Source organism: Amblyomma americanum, chromosome 11, assembly GCF_052857255.1.
Source record: "Amblyomma americanum isolate KBUSLIRL-KWMA chromosome 11, ASM5285725v1, whole genome shotgun sequence".
Classification (NCBI taxonomy): domain Eukaryota; kingdom Metazoa; phylum Arthropoda; class Arachnida; order Ixodida; family Ixodidae; genus Amblyomma; species Amblyomma americanum.
The window spans coordinates 104347348-104366131 of record NC_135507.1 but is presented as its reverse complement, the minus strand read 5'-3'; the positions used below and the strand labels follow the sequence as shown (position 1 = coordinate 104366131).

The following is an 18784-nucleotide window of genomic DNA, read 5'->3' as shown; positions in this document are numbered from 1 at the left end:
GCTTGCGAGGCCTTCATCGTGCCTGGGTATGCATACTCAACTACCGTAATCTCTTGAACGATGAATGGCTTAGGTCCTCAATCATCCCCAGCATTGGGTTGCTAGATGTTCTAAGGAGCTCCGGTAAAGAGCTTAGAAGCAAACTGGTCTGTAAACTTCTGAGGCTGTTCCTTGCATGTTCCCATTGCCTTCTAGGAGTAAATTCTAATGAGACATTTTGGTAAGGTGAATACACGCAGTCCCTTCAAGTTGGTCTCCAAGGGAGCGCGCCATATTTGGTTTGGCTATCGTGTGGCCAGAAATGCAAATCCTGCGGTGAAGTCATAGCTATGCCACAATGCTCTCCACTGTGCAAGGGTTGAATTCTTTTAATCGTGCACTTTTTTTTTGTCACATAATGCTGCTACTTCTCGAAAATTATGAAAGCATTCCTGCAGGTTTACCCCTGAAAGAGCCACATTGTTACGACTGAACCAGTGTTTTCTGCCCAACAGTGGCGAAGCCTGACATGGAAATGTTGTTCCGGCATTCTTGCGCCTGCCTGTGATGGGTGAACGACCATGGCATTTCTTTTGTCTCTAGGCAGTATTGAGGAACTGTGTTTGACTTCTCTGCATCAGTTAGCATCAAAAGATGGGCTAGTAGGTCTTGGTAATTGGAACGCATTTTTTCACCACAAAATCGGACAGGACATTAGGAAAGGGACGCTTGCACGAAAAAGGCTGATTCTGGGTCTATGCTGTGCGTGTGTCTTTCTTACTTTTTGTCTAATCTTGCGCTGAAAAAACTCGTTGGAATTCAATGCCCCAGGTTTGTCACCTGAGGCAGCCGGCCACCTTCTATGTGCACGTCCAAGCAGGTGCTTTTCGCCCTTACTAATACTTGATTCAGGTGCACCACAGCTAGGGTTGTGGCTTACCTCAAGTGTTTCAGTTGTCCTCGGTACTCCTTGATCTCTTCGTTTTGGAATCAAAAACCGTGCTGAATATTTGTGTTGATTTCGCACTGCAACTGGATCAACAGCTGTGCTAATTGCACTGTGAGAAAAAAAAAAACAGTGCAGTGGGTGAAGCACAGAATGGAAAGGAACAGGGCAAGCGATGTCTTCTGCACATCTTCCTGTCTTGCGCATTTCTGTGTTTCATCCATTGTCCGGTTTGGCATTGTCCATCATCTGGCAGTGGCTGCAGCACTGGCGTTTCTGTCCGCATAACGTGGAGGAGAAAATAAGGGGCAAACGGTAGTGGCATCGTTCACCGTGCTACACATTTGTGGCAACCTCTGTGCTCGGCGCTGCAAATTAGTGCTTGCGCTGTTTGTGCCTCTGAGCAGAGTGGGCGCTGCTGTGGCTTAGTGACTGTGGCTTTGCACGCAGCCAGTATGTGGGCCATCTTAAGTGGCTGCCTGTGTGTGTGTCCCTTCTCCAGAACCAGGAGGCCTTTGTGCGGATGCTGAATGAGCCGAGCCCGCCTCCAGGTGGGGCCAGCCAGGGCGGAGCGGGGGCACCGGCTGCAGGCAGCCTCGCCGGCCTTGGCAGCGGTGGCGCCCCCATCGAGGTCAACTATGGACAGGTCACGCCTCAGGACAAGGAGGCCATCGAGAGGGTGGGTGCTCTCAGAGGATCACTCTAGTAGACTTGTAGGGCTGGCTTGGAGCAGGCCGTTGAATTTTAAACAGGGTCAGATGAATCCAGCCCAGTTCTACCCAGCTCTTATTTATTTTGCAATGGGTTTTGCGACATTGTGACCCTCCACTTGCACTCTCATACTCTTTTTACTTCCCTTTCCCCCTTCCCCAGTGTGGAGTAGCAGGCCAGGGTCACCTTACCGCAGGCAGACATCTCCACCTTTCCTTTCATTAAATTACTTCCTCTCTCTGCTAAACAATGCCAAGACATTATGCCTGTGTTGGAAATTATAGAAGTCAAGGAAGGTGCCCAGTGTAAACTTCCATTTGCACACATTCCCCTTCCTCACAGAATGACTTTGCATAAGTGCCACGACACCTTTGTCACCTGGTTTTGCAAGAAACGTTGCTTTTGTAGTATGTGCTGCATTGTGTGCAAAGGACCTGCGGTGATGTTGTAATATGGGAATGAGGGCTGTTTATGGAGAAAAGCCTTGGAACACTAGGTGGCGCCTCGGAACAGCATGGCATCTCTTGCAAGAAACTTGCAAGCATATGTACTGTTGCCACTGAGTGGAGCGATAGTGTTAGAAATCGAAATGCTGGTTTGAGGGCTCCAAGAATGCCTGTGCAGTGGCTGCATTCTGTTTTCCCATCAGGCTGTTCCGTGTGTTGTGACCAGCTCATCCTTTTCTCTCCTCATTGCAGCTGAAGGCGTTGGGCTTTCCCGAGTACCTGGTCGTGCAGGCGTACTTTGCGTGCGACAAGAACGAGAACCTGGCTGCCAACTTCCTGCTCTCGCAAAACTACGACGACTGACGCCTCTCGAGGCCGTGCCTTAAAGCCCTGACCTCCACTCACCCTGCCCCCCTCCCTTGTTTCCCCGCCGGCCGCACCTGACCTCTCCGCCCCTTCGTTTTGTTTTCGCACGAAAAAAAAAGCGAACTTGGAAGGGGAAACAGAACGAAAACTGTGTGCGTGCGTTCGAGACAGCTTCTTTCGTCTCCGCCCCCCTTTTTTTTTTTCCTTTTAACTAGAGGGTATTTAATAAACGCGAGCAAAGGGGTAAATAAAAGTTCGAAACCAGAAGCGGAGGAGCCCATGCTCTCGCGCTTGACTGAAGGCAACGGCCTGCCTGCCATGACGTCACCGATGCGTTGTGACGTCAACGTCGGTCGTTTGGGTGGGCCATATGCAGCTGCTGCTTTCACTTGTTCTGTCGTTTTTTTTTGTTTTCGCGGTGGGAGTAAGGGCGCGTGTTTGTGTTGATCCGTGTTTTTTTTTTTTTTGTACAGGATAAGTTTGCATTAAGTGATGTAAGAATGGTTGTAAGCGAGAGAGAAAAAAATGGCAATCTGCGGTCGCACTCGAGCGGTTAGCACCGGGAAATAGAAGTGCGTCGCGGGTTCGCCGAATGCTTGCTGTTCCTGTACGCGGTTTATAGTGTTGAAAATAAATGAACTCATTCGCAACGAAAACGTGCTTTATTACTCTGAATACTTTTCATATACACACATCTCTAGCATGCAAGTAGAACTATATGGGTGGATTAACAGTAATAGGGTGCTCTGCTTGCGGCCGTGCCTACGATCACAGTTTACGCGGTGGCCCCGCCTATATTGCCGGTACAGGACTAAAGTTGGCGCGTTAACAAGCATTCAAAATGCGCGCACATTGCATGCGCGATGTGAAGTCATCTCCAAACGCGAACAAGCAGCAGACGAAACCGCGTGCACCGAAGATGCGGTATATTGCATGCGCTACACACCTAACCATCTGCGGAGAGAGACGACATAGCAGATGAACAGCACGGGAGGCTACTTGGCAGAGTTGCGCTTCTCCGACAGGTACATATACGACGTCGACTGCGCGCCGCCGCCGGGCATGTTGAGGCTGGTGGGCGACTCTGGCGACGTGCCCTCGGCTGTGAACGGCTCCGGCACGTTGCTCTGCATGTGCGCGTACAGATTGACGCTGCTGCCGCAGCTGTACGCGTCCGTGTTCTCGGCGACGTGCTCGGCGGGCGCGGACTGTGCGGCCGAGTCGTCGTTGGCCCTCGGGTAGTTGTGGGTGATGTCCTCGAGGCGCGTAGGGCTGAAGGCGACCTCGCTTGCCTCGTGCTTGCCAAAGCGTTCCCTGCTCTTGGATGTGTCCGTGTCGATGTCGTGAGGCGCCGAACTCGCCGACGCGGATTGGTTCACACGAACGCTGCCGCACTGCAGCGATCGGCCGAGAACTCGCGGAAGCGCCTGCATCTCGCCGCTGTCAGCTGGTCGTCTGCTCCGGGGCACACACAATGGAGGTTGTTGCGAGGCGTCGAAGGCAGGGCACCCAGTTTTCTCACTCGAAACACATACTGCGCTGTTCGCGACCTAGGCGAGGAGTGTCGGAAAGGCTCCGCGGATCGTCGCGCGCGCTGCAAATGCGCGAATCGCGCTGCGGTAGCAACACGGTTTCGAGCAGTTCGGAGCAAAACATGAAGAGAACAAAAACGAGCCGTTCACCTTGACTCCCTAGACCAATGACGCAGCCGACGCACGTAGATAATGCTCATCCCTGTGCTACAAACCCCGCTTCCTTTCGACATCTTCACTGCGCGTACATACAGAAGAAAAGTAGTAATCATTAATATTGCAATATTCTTGTCAACTAGCATATACGGTTGGAAAAATTGTTTCTTTTTTTTGCTGTGGAATTATGCCATTCTCACTCACGTTCACTACAAATAGGTGGCAGGCAGGTTGCCGTTTCATCTATCCACGCTAGAGTCCAGATGCATAGGCTTCCGGTTCCGTTTAGTTTTCTTCAGCGTGCAGAGGAAAAGCGTGGTTTACGAGCAGACTACACACCCTCCCCACGGACAATTTCTAGGTTTTAAACTCCTGTTCGCTCGCACCTTGCTCTAAAATGCCTTACGATTTTAAAAAAGAGGAAGACGTTAGGGAATTTCTGGAAAATTTGGGCATCGAGTATCGTTTCGAATGCTTTAAAGAGAAGAAGCCCGACGGTGAGTTCATGCGGGCATCCTTCACTTCTTTTTGTTGGGCGTCCTGTTTAGAGGCGAATTTCGTTTTCTTTGACACTGCTTACAACTTCTTGCCTGTGAGCGGGAATCGCACGACCGCGTTCGGTGATCGCAAGTTCGTCTCGGCTGCAAGTAACGATAACTGCACGGCCAATGAGGTAAATCATTATCTGCTACGTACTGCCGTTACGATAGCGTTTACCTTGTTTGCGGCCCTGTGAAGCTCTCGCTGCAGTGTTTTGCAAAACGGGGTTGTTACGATCTGAGTGGGCCGATCGTGGTAACGTTCGTGTTTGGTTCGAGTTCTTGTTATTGTTTCTTGTTTTGTGTAGTTTTATCGCTACTGTTTCATAAAGTTGATTACTGTGCCGGCAGCCGGCAAAATAGCCCGCAGGTAACATTGCCGGCAGTTAGACCCCATTGGTTGACTATGTTCACATCACAGCACACAGCCAATGAAACGATACACTGCCGGCATTCTCTTTTTGCAGCTTTTTTGCCGGCAGAATACCCTGCACAAAAAAAGTGTCAGCAGCCGGCAATCAAATCTAGCCCAAAGAGTTTTAGAATGCTATACCAAAAGCCGACACACTTCCAGGGGAAACAAATATTGGTTGGTCCTGTTTTCGTTTTCCATTTATGAAAACAAAAAAATCCTTCCAAAAAAAGGGGGGGGGGGGTGTTTGCTGTGGATTTCACGTGACTACAGCGAGCCAATAAGACTACACTGCCGGCATTCTATTTTTTGGAATTTTGCGCATATATTAGCCCCAAAATGTTTGTGCTCATGGGCAGTCTTTGCGAGGGCACCGCTCTTGGTTACGTTGTTCGGGGTCTTGATGTTGAATTAACATGCACAGGTTGTGCCAAACTGGCGTGAAATCATCACCCGAAGTGCGGGAGGTGCGCGGTTCGATCCCCAATGCCGCTGGGTACCCGTCAATTTTCATTGGCTACAAGCTTTTCCCTGGCCTAGTGCTGCGTACCTCTGGAGTGACGTGTTTCGAAATTGATCTTTAACACCTTGTGTAGTCAAGAAAACGCCTTATTTTGCCCTGGCGCTATATATAGACATTAAAAACGTATTTAAATCCATCAAACCAAAATTAATATATTCAATAAAGCAACAGATATTAAATGTCATAAAAACTTTGGGAAAATAATAGTAATTGCTAAGTAATTGTAAATGGACAAATAAACATTCGAATACAGGTTCACGTCAAGGCTCTCCCTTGATCCCACTGTATTGGAATTTAATGGTATTCAGTATATTCACGCAACACCTTCCCAAATACGTTGATGTCCAAGCTGACATTACAATTACCGCGAAATTCAAATCAAGAAATGACATCGCGACTACTGATCCGGAGTTTCCGGGTTCGAACCCGACCGCGGCGGCTGCGTTTTTACGGAGGAAAAACGCAAAGGCGCCCGTGTGCTGTGCGATGTCAGTGCACGCTAAAGATCCCCAGGTGGTCGAAATTATTTCGGAGCCCTCCACTACGCCACCTCCCTCTTCCTTCTTTCACTCCCTCCTTTATCCCTTCCCTTGCGGTGCGGTTCGGGTGTCCAACGATATGTGAGACATATACTGCGCCATTTCCTTTCCCCCAAAAAAACATTTATTATTAATATGTCGGCGCTCCTCCGCCGGCCCCTCGCACTCGCCCCTCCGCCGGCTGCCGACGCGCGCGGACCAACGCTGCTGACGTAACGAGCGCCACATGACTTCATGAGCGCGGATGCTGACGTAACGAGCGCGGATTCGGGCGTCCATCTGGCGGTAGAGGCCGCGAAGAGCCAGCAACTCTTTGCCGGCATCTAGTCGCGGAGGCCCCTGCCCCTAGGCCTGCGCGCGCCATGGGTAGGGAGTAGGGGGTCTCCATTTCTGAGGGAAATAAAAGTTTTTGGAATGGAATGCGCAGCACCGCAGGTCGCGGCTAGGCGCGGAAGCGGGAGTTTTAAAAATTGTATTGTAAATCATCGGCTCGGTTTTGAGGTCTTGTATACGGCATGAACGCTCGTTGGCCTGTACTGTATACATAATGCGAGCATTTTATAGACAACCTCAAACACCTTTTTCGGGGACCGTTTAAGAACAAACTTTGCAGATTTAAAAGACACACAGGCTACGAAGCTTATTAAACATACGCGGACTTTGATCTGAGCGAAAACAGGAAACGAGGCTGACAGGGCCTGCTTAAACTTTCAGCTCAGTCTCAAGTCTGCATAATTTGTTCTTGGTGATGATTATTAATTTTTGTGGCTCAAGGGTATCTGCGGCCAAAGAGCGCCATGACACAAGGTGTTTTCGTTTACTCAAGGTGGGGTCAAAGACCCATTTTCCGAGCATCTCATCCCTTATAAGCCGATCACCAAGCCAGGGGAAAGCTTGTATCCATTAATTGTATCACCGGTGGGTACCAGGCGGCACTGGGTATCGAACCCCGCACATCCCGCATACGAAGAGCATATGCTCAGACCACCAGAGCTGCCGCGGTGGCTGAGTGTTTATGGCGCTCGGCTGCTGGCCCGAAAGACGCGGGTTCGATCCCGGCCGCGGCGGTCGAATTTCGATGGAGGAAAAATTCTAGAGGCCCGTATGCTGTGCGATGTCAGTGCACGTTAAAGAACCTCAGGTGGTCGAAATTTCCGGACCCCTTCACTATGGCGTCCCTCATAGCCTGAGTCGCTTTGAGACATTAAACACCCACAAATCAAATCAAATAAATCAAATCCAACCACCAGGCCACCGCCGCGGCGATAATTTTTTCTTAATTGCAGCCATGGGACAACTAGCCCAGCAAGATGCTCTACTAAGTAAGCTGTTTCGCTGCCTTGCGATCCGTGCCGCTCGCCCGGGGACAGTTCTGAACTTGGCAAATCGAAGCATTCGCGCAGAAACGACAGCAGCCACCAGAACACGTTGTGCCCCTGGCGGCGGATCGCTCGGAGCATCTCTCTTTCACCGTAGTTGAAACTGAACTGAGCTGATGTGGCGCGCGTTCTAGATATATCTTCCACTAATGCTCCTCGCACTACTCATGGCCGCCTGATAACGTCTTTTGTAAAAACGTCGTTGTGGGGGTAGCTTTTGGTTACAGTGCCATTTAATCCAGGGAGAGTCCTTCCCGAATAGAACTCATGCTGCGCACACGTGCTGTCCAAAGACCCAGGATGCGGTGGTGGTCAAGCACGCCGAGGTGTAGGCGCTGTCCAGAATATATGCCATGGGAAGGAGTAGCTGCAGTACATGTTACTGCTATTCCTTCTTGGTCCCGGAAGGGGGCGGGAACTCTGGTACGTCCTTTTTCCCTCCATACGTAGTAGCATCTGATTCAGCACATTGCAACCTAAGCTGCGCCTGTTGCTGTTGCGCGACGCTATACAGAGGAGGCAACCATTACAAACAGGCCGAAACATCATCAGAGATTCCGTCAACAGGGCCGGTTTTTAGGGGATTATTTATTGGCTAGTCTTGGAGGGCAAGGCTTTGCCCTGGAATTGAAATTGTGTGTATGTCTGCGGGGGGTTGAGGAGAAGTGGTAATCAATTTTTTTGTTTGTGTCTTTGATAAGTCGCGTATAGGACTAGTGACGTTTATGACTCCCTGACTCACGTGAACAATTACTTCACACAAGGACAAAAACAGTATTTATGAACAGACAAGAACTAAAATACAAGGACCACATAAAATGTGTCGAGAAACTACGCGGCAATTCAGCAACCAGCCGTAAAAAAAAAGTCTAGCTATTCAGCACCACTCGCGCAATGCAGACGTATACAAAACGCTGTAAAACGTGTAGAAGTTTGTGTGGCAGTCATGGTGTCATCCACCACAAACCAGCTACGGCGATATATGTTTTTTTGTCGACCACACTTCTCTATAGTGGTCCGGCGGGCGCTTCGAACTGCGCGTGCGACGCCTGGCGGCAGTCACCGGGTTCGATATCGTTTGGTCAAAAACGCCACGACAATGAACGCGGCGGCATTCTGGGAGCCTGCACTGAGACACACCGTAGTACGGCGCCGTCCCTTCCCGTGCGTGCGATGCCTTTAACTTGCAGCCTGTATGGGAAGGAGATGTGCCTTCCACTCCTCGGCAGTGGTGTGCAGGAATGGGGCGGAACGTCCACCGTTGTGACGTCACTCTGGCCACGATGCAGGCTGCCAGCGGCTGGGCGACTACCTGGAGGCCATCAAGAAGGACTTTGTGCGCGCCTGCAAGGTGTACAAGAACAACTGCGACGACAACGCGCACGGCAAGAGCTGCCTCAAGTACGCAAACTACCGGCTCATCGGCAAGGGTGCGTGCGCCGGGGCTCCCTTCATTTCTCCTTAGTTTCCCAGTATCTTGCATGCACTTGCCTTATGGGGATATTTCGCACCTGTGGGTAGGCAGGGGTGTTTGCCTAACCCGAATGAAGGAAATTACTGACATCTCAAAAGTCACAATATAAAAACACTTGCACGTTCTTGGTTCGGGAGGACGTGTCCTCTTTTTCTCGAGCTATTATTGGTAGACTTAGGAGTGAACTTACCCGCGATCTAACAAGTGTTTTTTACACCGTGAACTTACTTAATGGGTTGTGGTTCCCGTGGATGGCGGAGATTAAAAGAAGTGGTTGTGGCGGGACTGAGAGCTGGCTTTGTCTAAAGTCCCTTGATCAGCTTTTAATGCGAAGCATTGTTTAGCATATCTCACCCATATTTCGTGATGTGTGTATCCATATCCACTCGTAAAGGCGTTCGCTCGCCGCAGCCGGACCATTCGGAGCGCAGCGTTGCCAGTCAGATCGCCAGCTCTCGTTCGCCGAGAGGGCAACGGCCGAGCGCCGCCGATACGTATTGAAGTGGGACGGTGCGATGTATAGTGAACGAAAAGTGCGAAGCAACGGCGCTGCCGCTAAACTGCCGAGGAACATGAGGCGGGGCTCGAAAGGTGTGTGAAGTTAGGCTTAGTCTGTGGGGGCTTAACGTCCCAAAAGCGACTCAGGCTATGAGGGACGCTATAGTGAACTGCTCCGGAAATTTCGACCACTTAGTGTTCTTTAACGTGCACTGACATCGCACAGTACACGGGCCTGTAGGATTTCGCCTCCATCGAAACTCCGAGCGTGGATTGAATCCGCGTTGACAAAGTCATGTGCATCGCTCAGCGTGCTGAAAATAAAAATTAGTTCTGGTTCAACCGAGCTGAACCTATAGTAAGACGAGGTAAAGCTCTGTTAAAGTAAGCAAACTAAGGTAAGCACACGCCACAGCTGTTATATAGCGAACGGCGCCTTACGCGATTTCAGACAGTTGCAATAGTACCGTCGGCTCCGCATACGCAGCTGTGGCGAGGCGTGGCGAGCCGCGTGATTCGATAGTTGCATGGCGAGCATGCGCCGCCGGCTCAACGCGCGCAGCTGTGGCGAGGTCACGTGGCATGATGTCAGAGCCGAGCCTCCGCTCCCCCATGGTTTGAAGGTCAGATTTGTACGGGCGGAGTAGAGATTTCACTCTAAAGCGGTGGATCGGGTTGCTTTAGTGCATGCGCTTCGCGGTTGCTCTGGTTGTTTGCTGTACTTCATTCGACGTCTAGCGCTGTATACTGTCAAGTCCTTTTCCTATAGGCCTTTGGGCTCCCTGGGCGTCGCCATACTTCTCGCTCGCTGGACTGCCGTACGCGCCTAGCGTTAGCACGGTGGAAGCGGAATCGTTTTTCGGCAGTCCAGAGAGGGGACGTTTCGACATCTCCCTCGGCCGATGCAAATGTCTTGTCATCCATTCCTTATTGCAGCATCCTCTTGCAGTGGATTAGTTACGGCCTCCGCTTTTGCCTGTTTGTACTTCGAGAATACCGTGACAACTGTCGGAGCAGAAAATGGTCCTGAGAGGGGCGTCTGCAGTTTCTCGCTTTTTTTCTTGCAGGGATTAGGGAGCGAACGTTACGGTAACGCTATCGCAGCTGAAATCATCAGGGGCCGATCAGCAGACTTGGGCGCAACCTGTAGCGAGCAGGCAGATAACCTTTCTTTGTTAGAGCGACGGGGTGCATACCAATGGGAAGGATGAACGTCTTGGAGGGCCAGCAGACTGAGGCTGGTCGCCGCTGAAGCAGCGCTATAGTTAACAATAAGTATAGGGGTGAAATAAAAGAGTGAAAAATGATATCCCCTGCCTGCACCACTGTCGTGCAGCAGGCTTAATCCAATTGTAATGTGCAAGAGGAGGCCCAAGGGAAATTGTTATTTTACCCCCGAATGGGGAAATAAAAGGGGTAGAAGCTACTAAAGCAACCCACAGGGGGAGCGGGCCCGGGGAGACTCTCCTGATCTCCCGTGGGAAGTAGGAGATATAGGGAAGGGATGGGAAGTGGGATTAGGAAATGGGTTGTGGTAATTGGGAGACAGCAAGTAATTTTTTTTCCTAACAGTCAGAGGCGAGTGAGCCCTGTTCTGCACTGAACACAACTATACAGTTGGCAAAGACTGAAAATTGCGTTCTTTGGTAAGCCTACCTGTAACACTGCGTAGCGCGCAAAAATTATATAGAGGCCACCTGAGCGTAACGATTCGGCGCCTTCACTCGGCGTTTCTTGCAGGCAGCACGGAGGATAAGGCCGAGGCTCACCGCTACTACCTCAAGGGCTGCGAGGCCGGGTGCGCCAAGGCGTGCTTCGGCGTGGGCCTCGGGCTGACCGCCAAGGAGGGCGAGAGTGGCGTGGCGCGCGACGTGGACCAGGGGCTGGCCTTCTTCAGCCGCGCCTGCGACATGGGCTCGCCTGACGGCTGCTACTTCGCCAGCTCGCTGTTCATCACGGGCACCGACCTTCCGCGGGACATGCGTCGCGCCTTCCGCTTCGCCGAGCGGGCCTGCGAGCTGAAGAACATGCAGGCCTGCACCAACGTGGCGCTCATGTACGAACGTGGACAGGGAGTCCAGAAGGACCCAGCACAGGCGAAAAGGTACCGCGAACTGGTCGCCGACTACGAGGAGCAGCTCAAGCAGAGCAGGGGCATCGAGATGGAGCAGGGCATCAAGGACTGACGGCTAGGCATGGTCTTCTCTGTTCATGGTACGCTCATTTGGAGGGCTTAATTGGTTTCAGACATGTTAGACGGTAGTCAGCCTCCCGTTTGCACAGTTCCAGCTGGCATGTTGGGCCTCGGACAACGGCAGCTCAGTGGCTTGCAGTGTTTCATGTTCTGTAGGCTAGTGCGCCTGGATGAAGAACAGCTGGCCTCGTGCACCCAGTGTTCTGCTACAGCTGACGCCTAAAGGCGCATAGCCATGGAACTATCAACCCCAAGCCACAGAATGTGTGAGCTCAGCCAAGGCTCTGGTGCCCATGCGCTCAGTCCGAAACAGAGGCGCGTGCCTCGGGCACGCCACTTCGTCCAAAGACCTCTGGAGCTGCGGGTGCGTCAGAGCTGCAGTGTGACACCCATTCGTCTTGTGCACCAGGGAAGGTGGAACATGGATCAGAAGCATGCAGTATGTTCAACAGAGCCGCAGGAAGAACTGTCCGCTGGATCGGGCACGGGGGCTGCATCGTGTAGGATAGCATTTGAACTGTAATAGTGCGGGTCTTTTCGGCCGGTAAGGGTTAGACGGACAGTGCTTTTCCTTCCGCTTTTGTGTCTATTGCGCCCAATTTGTGCGTGAAATGCTTACTCGGTCGTACCAGGAAACGGTCACTTATCTTGGTGTTGGAAAGAGGATGCAGAGGTCGTCATACAGCGTCTGCACCTGTTCGGTACCGCCAGGGTTCTGGTAGCTTTACTGTTCATTAAACTCCTCACGAAGCTTTCTTTATATCATCATCTTCATCAGCCTGACTACGCCCACTGTAGGGCAAGGGCCTCTCCCATATCTCTGCAATTAGCCCTGTCCTGTGCAGCTGCGGCCACCCTATCCACGCAAATTCCTTAATTTCATCCGCCCGCCTAACTGTCTGCCACCCCTTGCTACACTTGCCTTGTTTTGGAATCCACTCCGTTACCGCTTAAGGACCAGCAGTTACCTTGCCTCTGCATTACATGCCTTGCCCAAGCTCATTTCTTCCTCTGGATTTCGACTAGAATGTCATTAACCCGCCTTTTTTTCCCTGACCCACTCTGCCCTATTTTTGTCTCTTAACGTTACACCTATCTTTTTTCTTCCCATAGGTCGTTGCGCTGTCCTTAAGCTGAACCTTTTTCGTTAGACTCCACGTTTGTGCCCCATAGGTGACTACCAGTCAGATACAGCTGTTATACGTATACTTTTCTCCCGAGGGACATTGGTAAACTGCCATTCGTGATCTGAGAGAACCTGCCGTATGCGCTCCACCCCATTTTTATTATTCTAGCTATCTCACTGTCGTGATTCGTATCAGCGGTCACTACCTGCCCTAAGTAGACCTTTACCACTTCCAGCACCTCACTACCAATTGTAAACTGCGGTTCCCTACCGAGAACATTACTTTGGTTTTCTGTGCAATAATTTTAGACCACCGTTTTGCTCTGCCTGTCTAACTCATTGATCATGTTTTGCAGTTCATCTCCTGAATTTACTAATATATAGACAGAACCAGCCACTATATGAGAGGCGCCAGCGTCGATTAGAGGGCAACAATTAAGTTGCCCGTTTTTGCCATGAAAGAATATTCTTTTTGCATGTTTGCTGTGTTGAAAGTATCGTGAAGGAAATATTCGTTTAGACAAAACTTCTAACTGTTCCTACCGCTTTTGCGGTATACGTATTCTGCGGGACAAGAAAAACTCCGTGATCTATGAGCCGCTGTTTGTGTACTGATGATTTTCTCTCCGCGTGCCGTCCAGTAGACAGGGCGCGGTCAATATGGGTGGCATGCAAAAGATCTCCCACAGCATTATGGAGATACGTCAGCACTAATACAGTACATATAAAGATTTTGATCCTGAGTATGGCTGCGTGTTGCGCCGGTACAAGCATCACGCTCAGTGCCAGCGCCGCTGTCACGTGGTACTGAGTGATAGCACATTGGGTTCACGTCCGTTCGGCATTACGCCATCAGCTAGTACGACTTGAAAGCGCAAATTATACTCACAAAGCTCCTTTCACGACGTAGTGAAGGCCAGGTGCGCACAAGTAAAGATTTATGCCTCCAGGTTGCAATCGAAGTGTATCAAGGTGGTCTGCGCTATGGTAGCCGGCGGCGCTTTGCAGGTGCGCCGGTTGCAGTTGTGTCGGTTAAAGCTGTCGCAAGAGTTTTCCACAGTCGTGGCCAAGGGTACTGCGCGGCACGCCAGATCTCTATGTGCAGTGCGAAAGACAGCAGTATCTCGGGGACATGCAGTCGTGCTGATGCATGCCGCCAGTGTACGAAACATACTGCGTTGATCGAGAAGACGAGACGGTTGCAGAACAGTCCCGTAAAATGGGTGCACCGGACTACGAAAAATGAGTGAGAAGGTGAAGTGTTAGTTCCAAGAATTGTTTGCTTCTCTATGCCTGTGGTACGGCAAGCCATGAAATGGGTGGTGGGGGAAGTATGGTTCCTTGAAGTTCCAAAGATCGATTGCAGAGAAGCCTTGGAAGACTACTACAGAGTGCTTCATGGCCACTAAAGGACAGTTCCCATTATGCGACTGCTGGCCCTGGCTTGTCTGCAGGCACATATGTACCCTATGGTATCGCTGAGAACAGGGAACATGGGTTGTTTATTGCCTGGTGCAGCTCCAAGCTAGAAGGGATGCTTTTGCTTGCATCTGTGTCATCTATCAACTGTTAGAAGATTATATATATAGCTACCTCATTTTCCTGAATCCGTCTAAGCACTGGTGGAATGTTTCACGGACCAAGTACAGCTGCGGCCTGGCGAAATCGCGGGGGCCACGTTAGGCCTAACGACGTGCAGCACGTCATGTTATGAACGGCGCGCAGTTTTGGTGCGGCGTAACCCGTCGATTCGCTGGAGAACATATCTGGTGAAGAAGCATGGCTCGTCACGTTGGCGTTGACTTCTGCTCACGTACGCTTCTAGTCGGGTTGAGTCGTGCTGAAAATGCCATTGAAATTGGTGTTTTATCGACGTGATTCATAAATGGAGTAACCTACCCTTGTATCCCGTCTGTGATATATGTCACACGTTAAACGGCCCGTCAAAGAGATTAAATTGTGCTTGTCTGCAAACGTTGTGTAGCTGTTTTCCCTCCGGTGTTACTCAAGTGTTTCCATCATCCGCCGCCCTGGCAAGCTTGATGCATTCCCGCTGTGGCGGCTGAGTTTCGACGGTGGTGGTGGTGAAAAATTTCTTTAATGTTCAAAAAGAGAGCTTGGGAGTCAGAAGACCCCGCTACATGGTCGGTATCCTTAGTCCGGGACACCGCACGACGAGGCCCCGTCTCGCGCCCGCTTTACCAGAGCCCTTTGGGACTCCAGTGTGCAGCAGTTGAGGAGGGCAGTCTCCCTGCCTCTTGGGTAGGGATAGGGGAAGGTGAGGATTCTGAATACATGCCCACACCATGTGAAAGATATAGCAGATATCTCCACAATGCGGGCAACGCCCGTCTATGTTGGGATCAAAGTGTTTCACTACGGCAGGACAGAGAAGCGTTCCTGTCTGTATAGGCGCCGCACAGTTCGCTCCTCCGCCTTTCTCAGCCCTTTGGCAGGGGGCTGGGTAAAGGCGGTGGCTGTCGCACTAATGGACACGAATTTCGCGGAACCGCAGAAGCGGTTGATGATTTCTGAACCAGGAGAGCTAGGATGGGGAGCTCGGTGTATAAGCACTCAGGTGGCTGCATCAGCGGCCTCATTGCCACGTAGACCCTGGTGGCCAAGAGAACAGATTATGTTTGAGTTGGATCGGCAGCAGCCCGTCTTAGAATTTGGAAGGCAAAAGGTGATATCTCCCCTGCCAGATAGTGTTCACAGGCCCGGCGAGAGCCTGTGATAACCGTTCTCGATTTCTGATCCACGGTAACGAGAGCTATGGCAACTTCCGCTCGCATTGAATTTGGAGAAAGGATAGCCCATCGATATTCATTCCTCGGTTGGCTACGGCATACATGTAGAATCTCGTGGGCGACGGCCCTGTGATGTCCACGTAGTAGACGCCCTGTTTAGATCAATTTGCCTCTCAAGCGCGCGAGCCCGCGCTTGTCTGCCTTCGTGTGAAGTCGTGTCCATGTTACGCGGGAGCGGAGCGACCCAGAGCTTATGGCGCCACAGCGCCGTGGTGTTATCCGTCTCCTCTGGTATGCATGTGTGTTGTATGTGTAAGCAGTCTAGCAGCTAGGGGGCGCCCACGAGCCGTCTGCGAGAGCCGCGTATATTGGTTCACGATGTGGGCTTCCCGCAATTCCTGATAGGAGTTTAGCACCTCCAACACCTTCAGTTTGGCGTTGGAGGTAGCCACCGGGAGGTCCAGTGCTCACTTTGTCGCCTTCCTGATGATGGCGTCAATGCGCTCGTCTTCCTGTTTGGTGGCGCGAAGGTACGGCACGGCGTATATTATCTCGCTGGCCACGAAGGCATGGGCGAGCCGTAGTGCGTCCCTGCCCCGCATACGACCCCGCTTATTGGAAACGCGGTTGATCATGCGCCCTACCTGTTCGCCTATGCGCTTGAGTTTCGCTATTCTCTATTCGCCACTTCTCATCAGAGACTGCCACTTCTCTGATGAGACCGCGCCCGACAGAGAGATGTGTAGAGGCGTGTTGTTCTTGTGATTTGCCCTGACATACTTGGAAGCGTTTACTTCCCGTAGCCACTTACTATACGCCGAGTATAGAAGCTCTGATTTTGCGGGAGCACATTGGAGCCCACAATCGACAGCATACGCATCGATTCTGGAGGGGGCCTGCTAACGGCGGTCTTCGATCTCCCCAAGGCTCCCCTCGGTGGCCCAGACTGCGTAGAGCGCGTATTTTATTTGTGCCCTCTACCTGAGCCAGTTGGCCGAGGAGGTGCATCATGGCGATTTTGAAAAGCAGCGGCGATAACACCGCCCCCTCTGATGTACCCCGTGTACCCACAGCGTACGAGCCGTATTCCTCGTCCTCGATCCGGGGTAGTGCCTGACTCGCAGAGAGGAAGTCTCTGACATAGGCGAAGACTTTCGCCCCGCAGTCGGTGGGGTTCAGGTTAGACAGTATGCTATACCATGTTTAACATTGTCAAAGGCCCCCTTAAGAAAGAGGACGAGGATGGCGTTGTCGTTTTGTTGCATGGCTGTGGGTCGTATTACGTCCGTGCTTAGCGGGAGGAGGACATCCTGTGCCGACATGTGCGAGTGGAACCCGAGGATATATAGTGTCTGCAATTTCGACGGATGCCATACACAAAAACCTCGGGCACTCGGGTCCCGGTGCTCGTGCAGGAGCCTAAGGTGGTGTCATTAGTCCTGAACGCTGCAACATATGGCGGGCTTCATAGCCGCGCTGTCTCGAGGCTTTGGCATGGCAGAGCCCTGGCCGCAGGCCTAAGAGAGTAGAAGACGCGGTATAAGTGAGCCACCTCAGATGATCTCGGTAAATGCCTCACGTAGCACGCGACTGCACGGCAGCAGTGCAAGCGATTCGTATGCAGTGCACGTGTCGAGTGTACGAACCGATCTCCAGCCATTATGGCCATCGGGGCAGGAGGTTGAACAAATCATGGTCGATTCGATCGCTTAGTCGGTCGTTGTATTGTGTAGTCTGTACGGGCGCCTTGAGAGCCATGTCGTGCACGGTGGTGGTGGTGGAAACATTTATTGCCAAATACCGAGGGGGGCGAACCCCCTAACATGGCACGAGGCAATCCTTAGGGGGCTGCCCTTAAAGGGCAAAGGACGGCTCTTGGAGGGCTATCCGCTTCAGGGCGTCGGTAATTAACCGGCGCTGGTCAGCAGCAGCGGAGCTGGCCAGGAGAGTCTCCCAGTATGACTCCGCCATGGTGGGGGATGGAGGATGTGGGAAGGCAGGACATGTGAGGAGGACATGAAGGAAGTCTCCCGGTTTCCCGCAGAGCTTACAAGAAGAAGGGAAGTTAACGGGGTAGCGGGCATGAAGGAGAATAGGGTAGGGAGCAGTTGGGGTCTGGAGTCGGCGCCAGTGCACGGAGATGTGCACGGAGATTTTCCAAAGCCATAAAGCAACAGGAGCAGGGCTTCAATGTTCAGCATTTCGCCACTTATTGCGACTGCAGGAATATCGACAGACCGACACGTCCCATTGCCATCGCGTATGCCTCATTCGCCACTCTCTCGAGCGGCATGCATCGCTAGACTCAGAGCGGTGCGATAGAATGATGGCCGCACAGGAGCTGTAAGGAAACAATGAAGCATACTTTTGGGCTTTCATTTGTCAACGCTGCTGCGTGCAGCCGTGTATAACTTGGCGGAGATGTCAACAGCGGATCATAGCGTGTTCCAAAGGCACGCTCCAGCGGCACCCTTTGCGTAATCGTACAGAGCGTAGCGGCCAGATCGTCGTCGTGCACAGCCACCATCGGTGCATGTGCATGCAGCCTTGAAAGCGAGTGGCGCAGTACAGGTCTCTTGGTAGAGGTCACTACGCAAGGCTAGCTGAGGCCATCCTGCGCAACTACACGTGGTTATTGAGGGTCTGTTCAATTCAGTTTCAATTTTATTCGCTTTGAAATATACATATATTTACAAAATTGGGTGACAAAAGCATCTGGGCCCTTAGCAAGTTGCTAGTTTGGGCCCATGCAATAAGTGCACAAAGTAGCGTACCCGGGCACTAGTAAGAAATAATTGTAAAACGTGTACAATTTTACAAGCATAAATATAGGTTTCACAAAAGCTGCAATCAATTTAAGTATGCATCACGCGGTATGCGATCAATGAAAAAAAAAGAAAACTGGGACACTTGATCCGGAGTTCCCGGGTTCGAACCCGACCGCGGCGGCTGCGTTTTTATGGAGGAAAAACGCTAAGGCGCCCGTGTGCTGTGCGATGTCAGTGCACGTTAAAGATCCCCAGGTGGTCGAAATTATTCCGGAGCCCTCCACTACGGACCTATTTGTTCCTCTCTTCTTTCACTCCCTCCTTTATACCTTCCCTTACGGCGCGGTTCAGGTGTCCAACGATATATGAGACAGATACTGCGCCATTTCCTTTCCACCAAAAACCAATTATTATTATTATTATTATTCAACGAACAGATTGCCCAT

The 18784-nt window shown here is 51.5% G+C and overlaps 3 protein-coding genes across 4 annotated transcripts in view; 2 read left to right on the top strand and 1 right to left on the bottom strand.

Annotated features, from left to right (window-relative positions):
• The window catches only part of Rad23 (UV excision repair protein Rad23), a 32780-nt gene extending 29676 nt beyond the window's left edge, over window positions 1-3104 (top strand). Inside the window, exons 8-9 of the mRNA XM_077643082.1 lie at window positions 1428-1604; window positions 2335-3104. Of these exons, the coding sequence (XP_077499208.1) occupies window positions 1428-1604; window positions 2335-2445 (288 nt within the window). The 3' untranslated portion in view covers window positions 2446-3104. The remainder of the gene's footprint in view (window positions 1-1427; window positions 1605-2334) is intronic.
• LOC144110248 (uncharacterized) lies at window positions 3092-4137 on the bottom strand. The gene has a single exon (XM_077643085.1). It carries the CDS (start codon window positions 3879-3881, stop codon window positions 3444-3446), a length of 438 nt encoding a protein of 145 aa, XP_077499211.1. The 5' UTR covers window positions 3882-4137; the 3' UTR covers window positions 3092-3443.
• A 283-nt stretch (window positions 4138-4420) lies between these two features.
• Window positions 4421-18471, top strand: Coa7 (Cytochrome c oxidase assembly factor 7). Of its 2 annotated transcripts, none has more exons than XM_077643083.1 (3): window positions 4421-4633; window positions 8818-8958; window positions 11241-18471. In XM_077643083.1, the coding sequence occupies exons 1-3, from the start codon at window positions 4534-4536 to the stop codon at window positions 11684-11686; spliced, it is 687 nt and encodes a 228-aa protein (XP_077499209.1). In that variant the 5' UTR covers window positions 4421-4533; the 3' UTR covers window positions 11687-18471. The 2 variants fall into 2 exon arrangements, with proteins under 2 accessions (XP_077499209.1, XP_077499210.1); XM_077643084.1 differs by lacking the exon at window positions 4421-4633 and adding an exon at window positions 4678-4809 and having other exon boundaries at window positions 11245-18471.
• The last annotated feature ends 313 nt before the right edge of the window (window positions 18472-18784 follow it).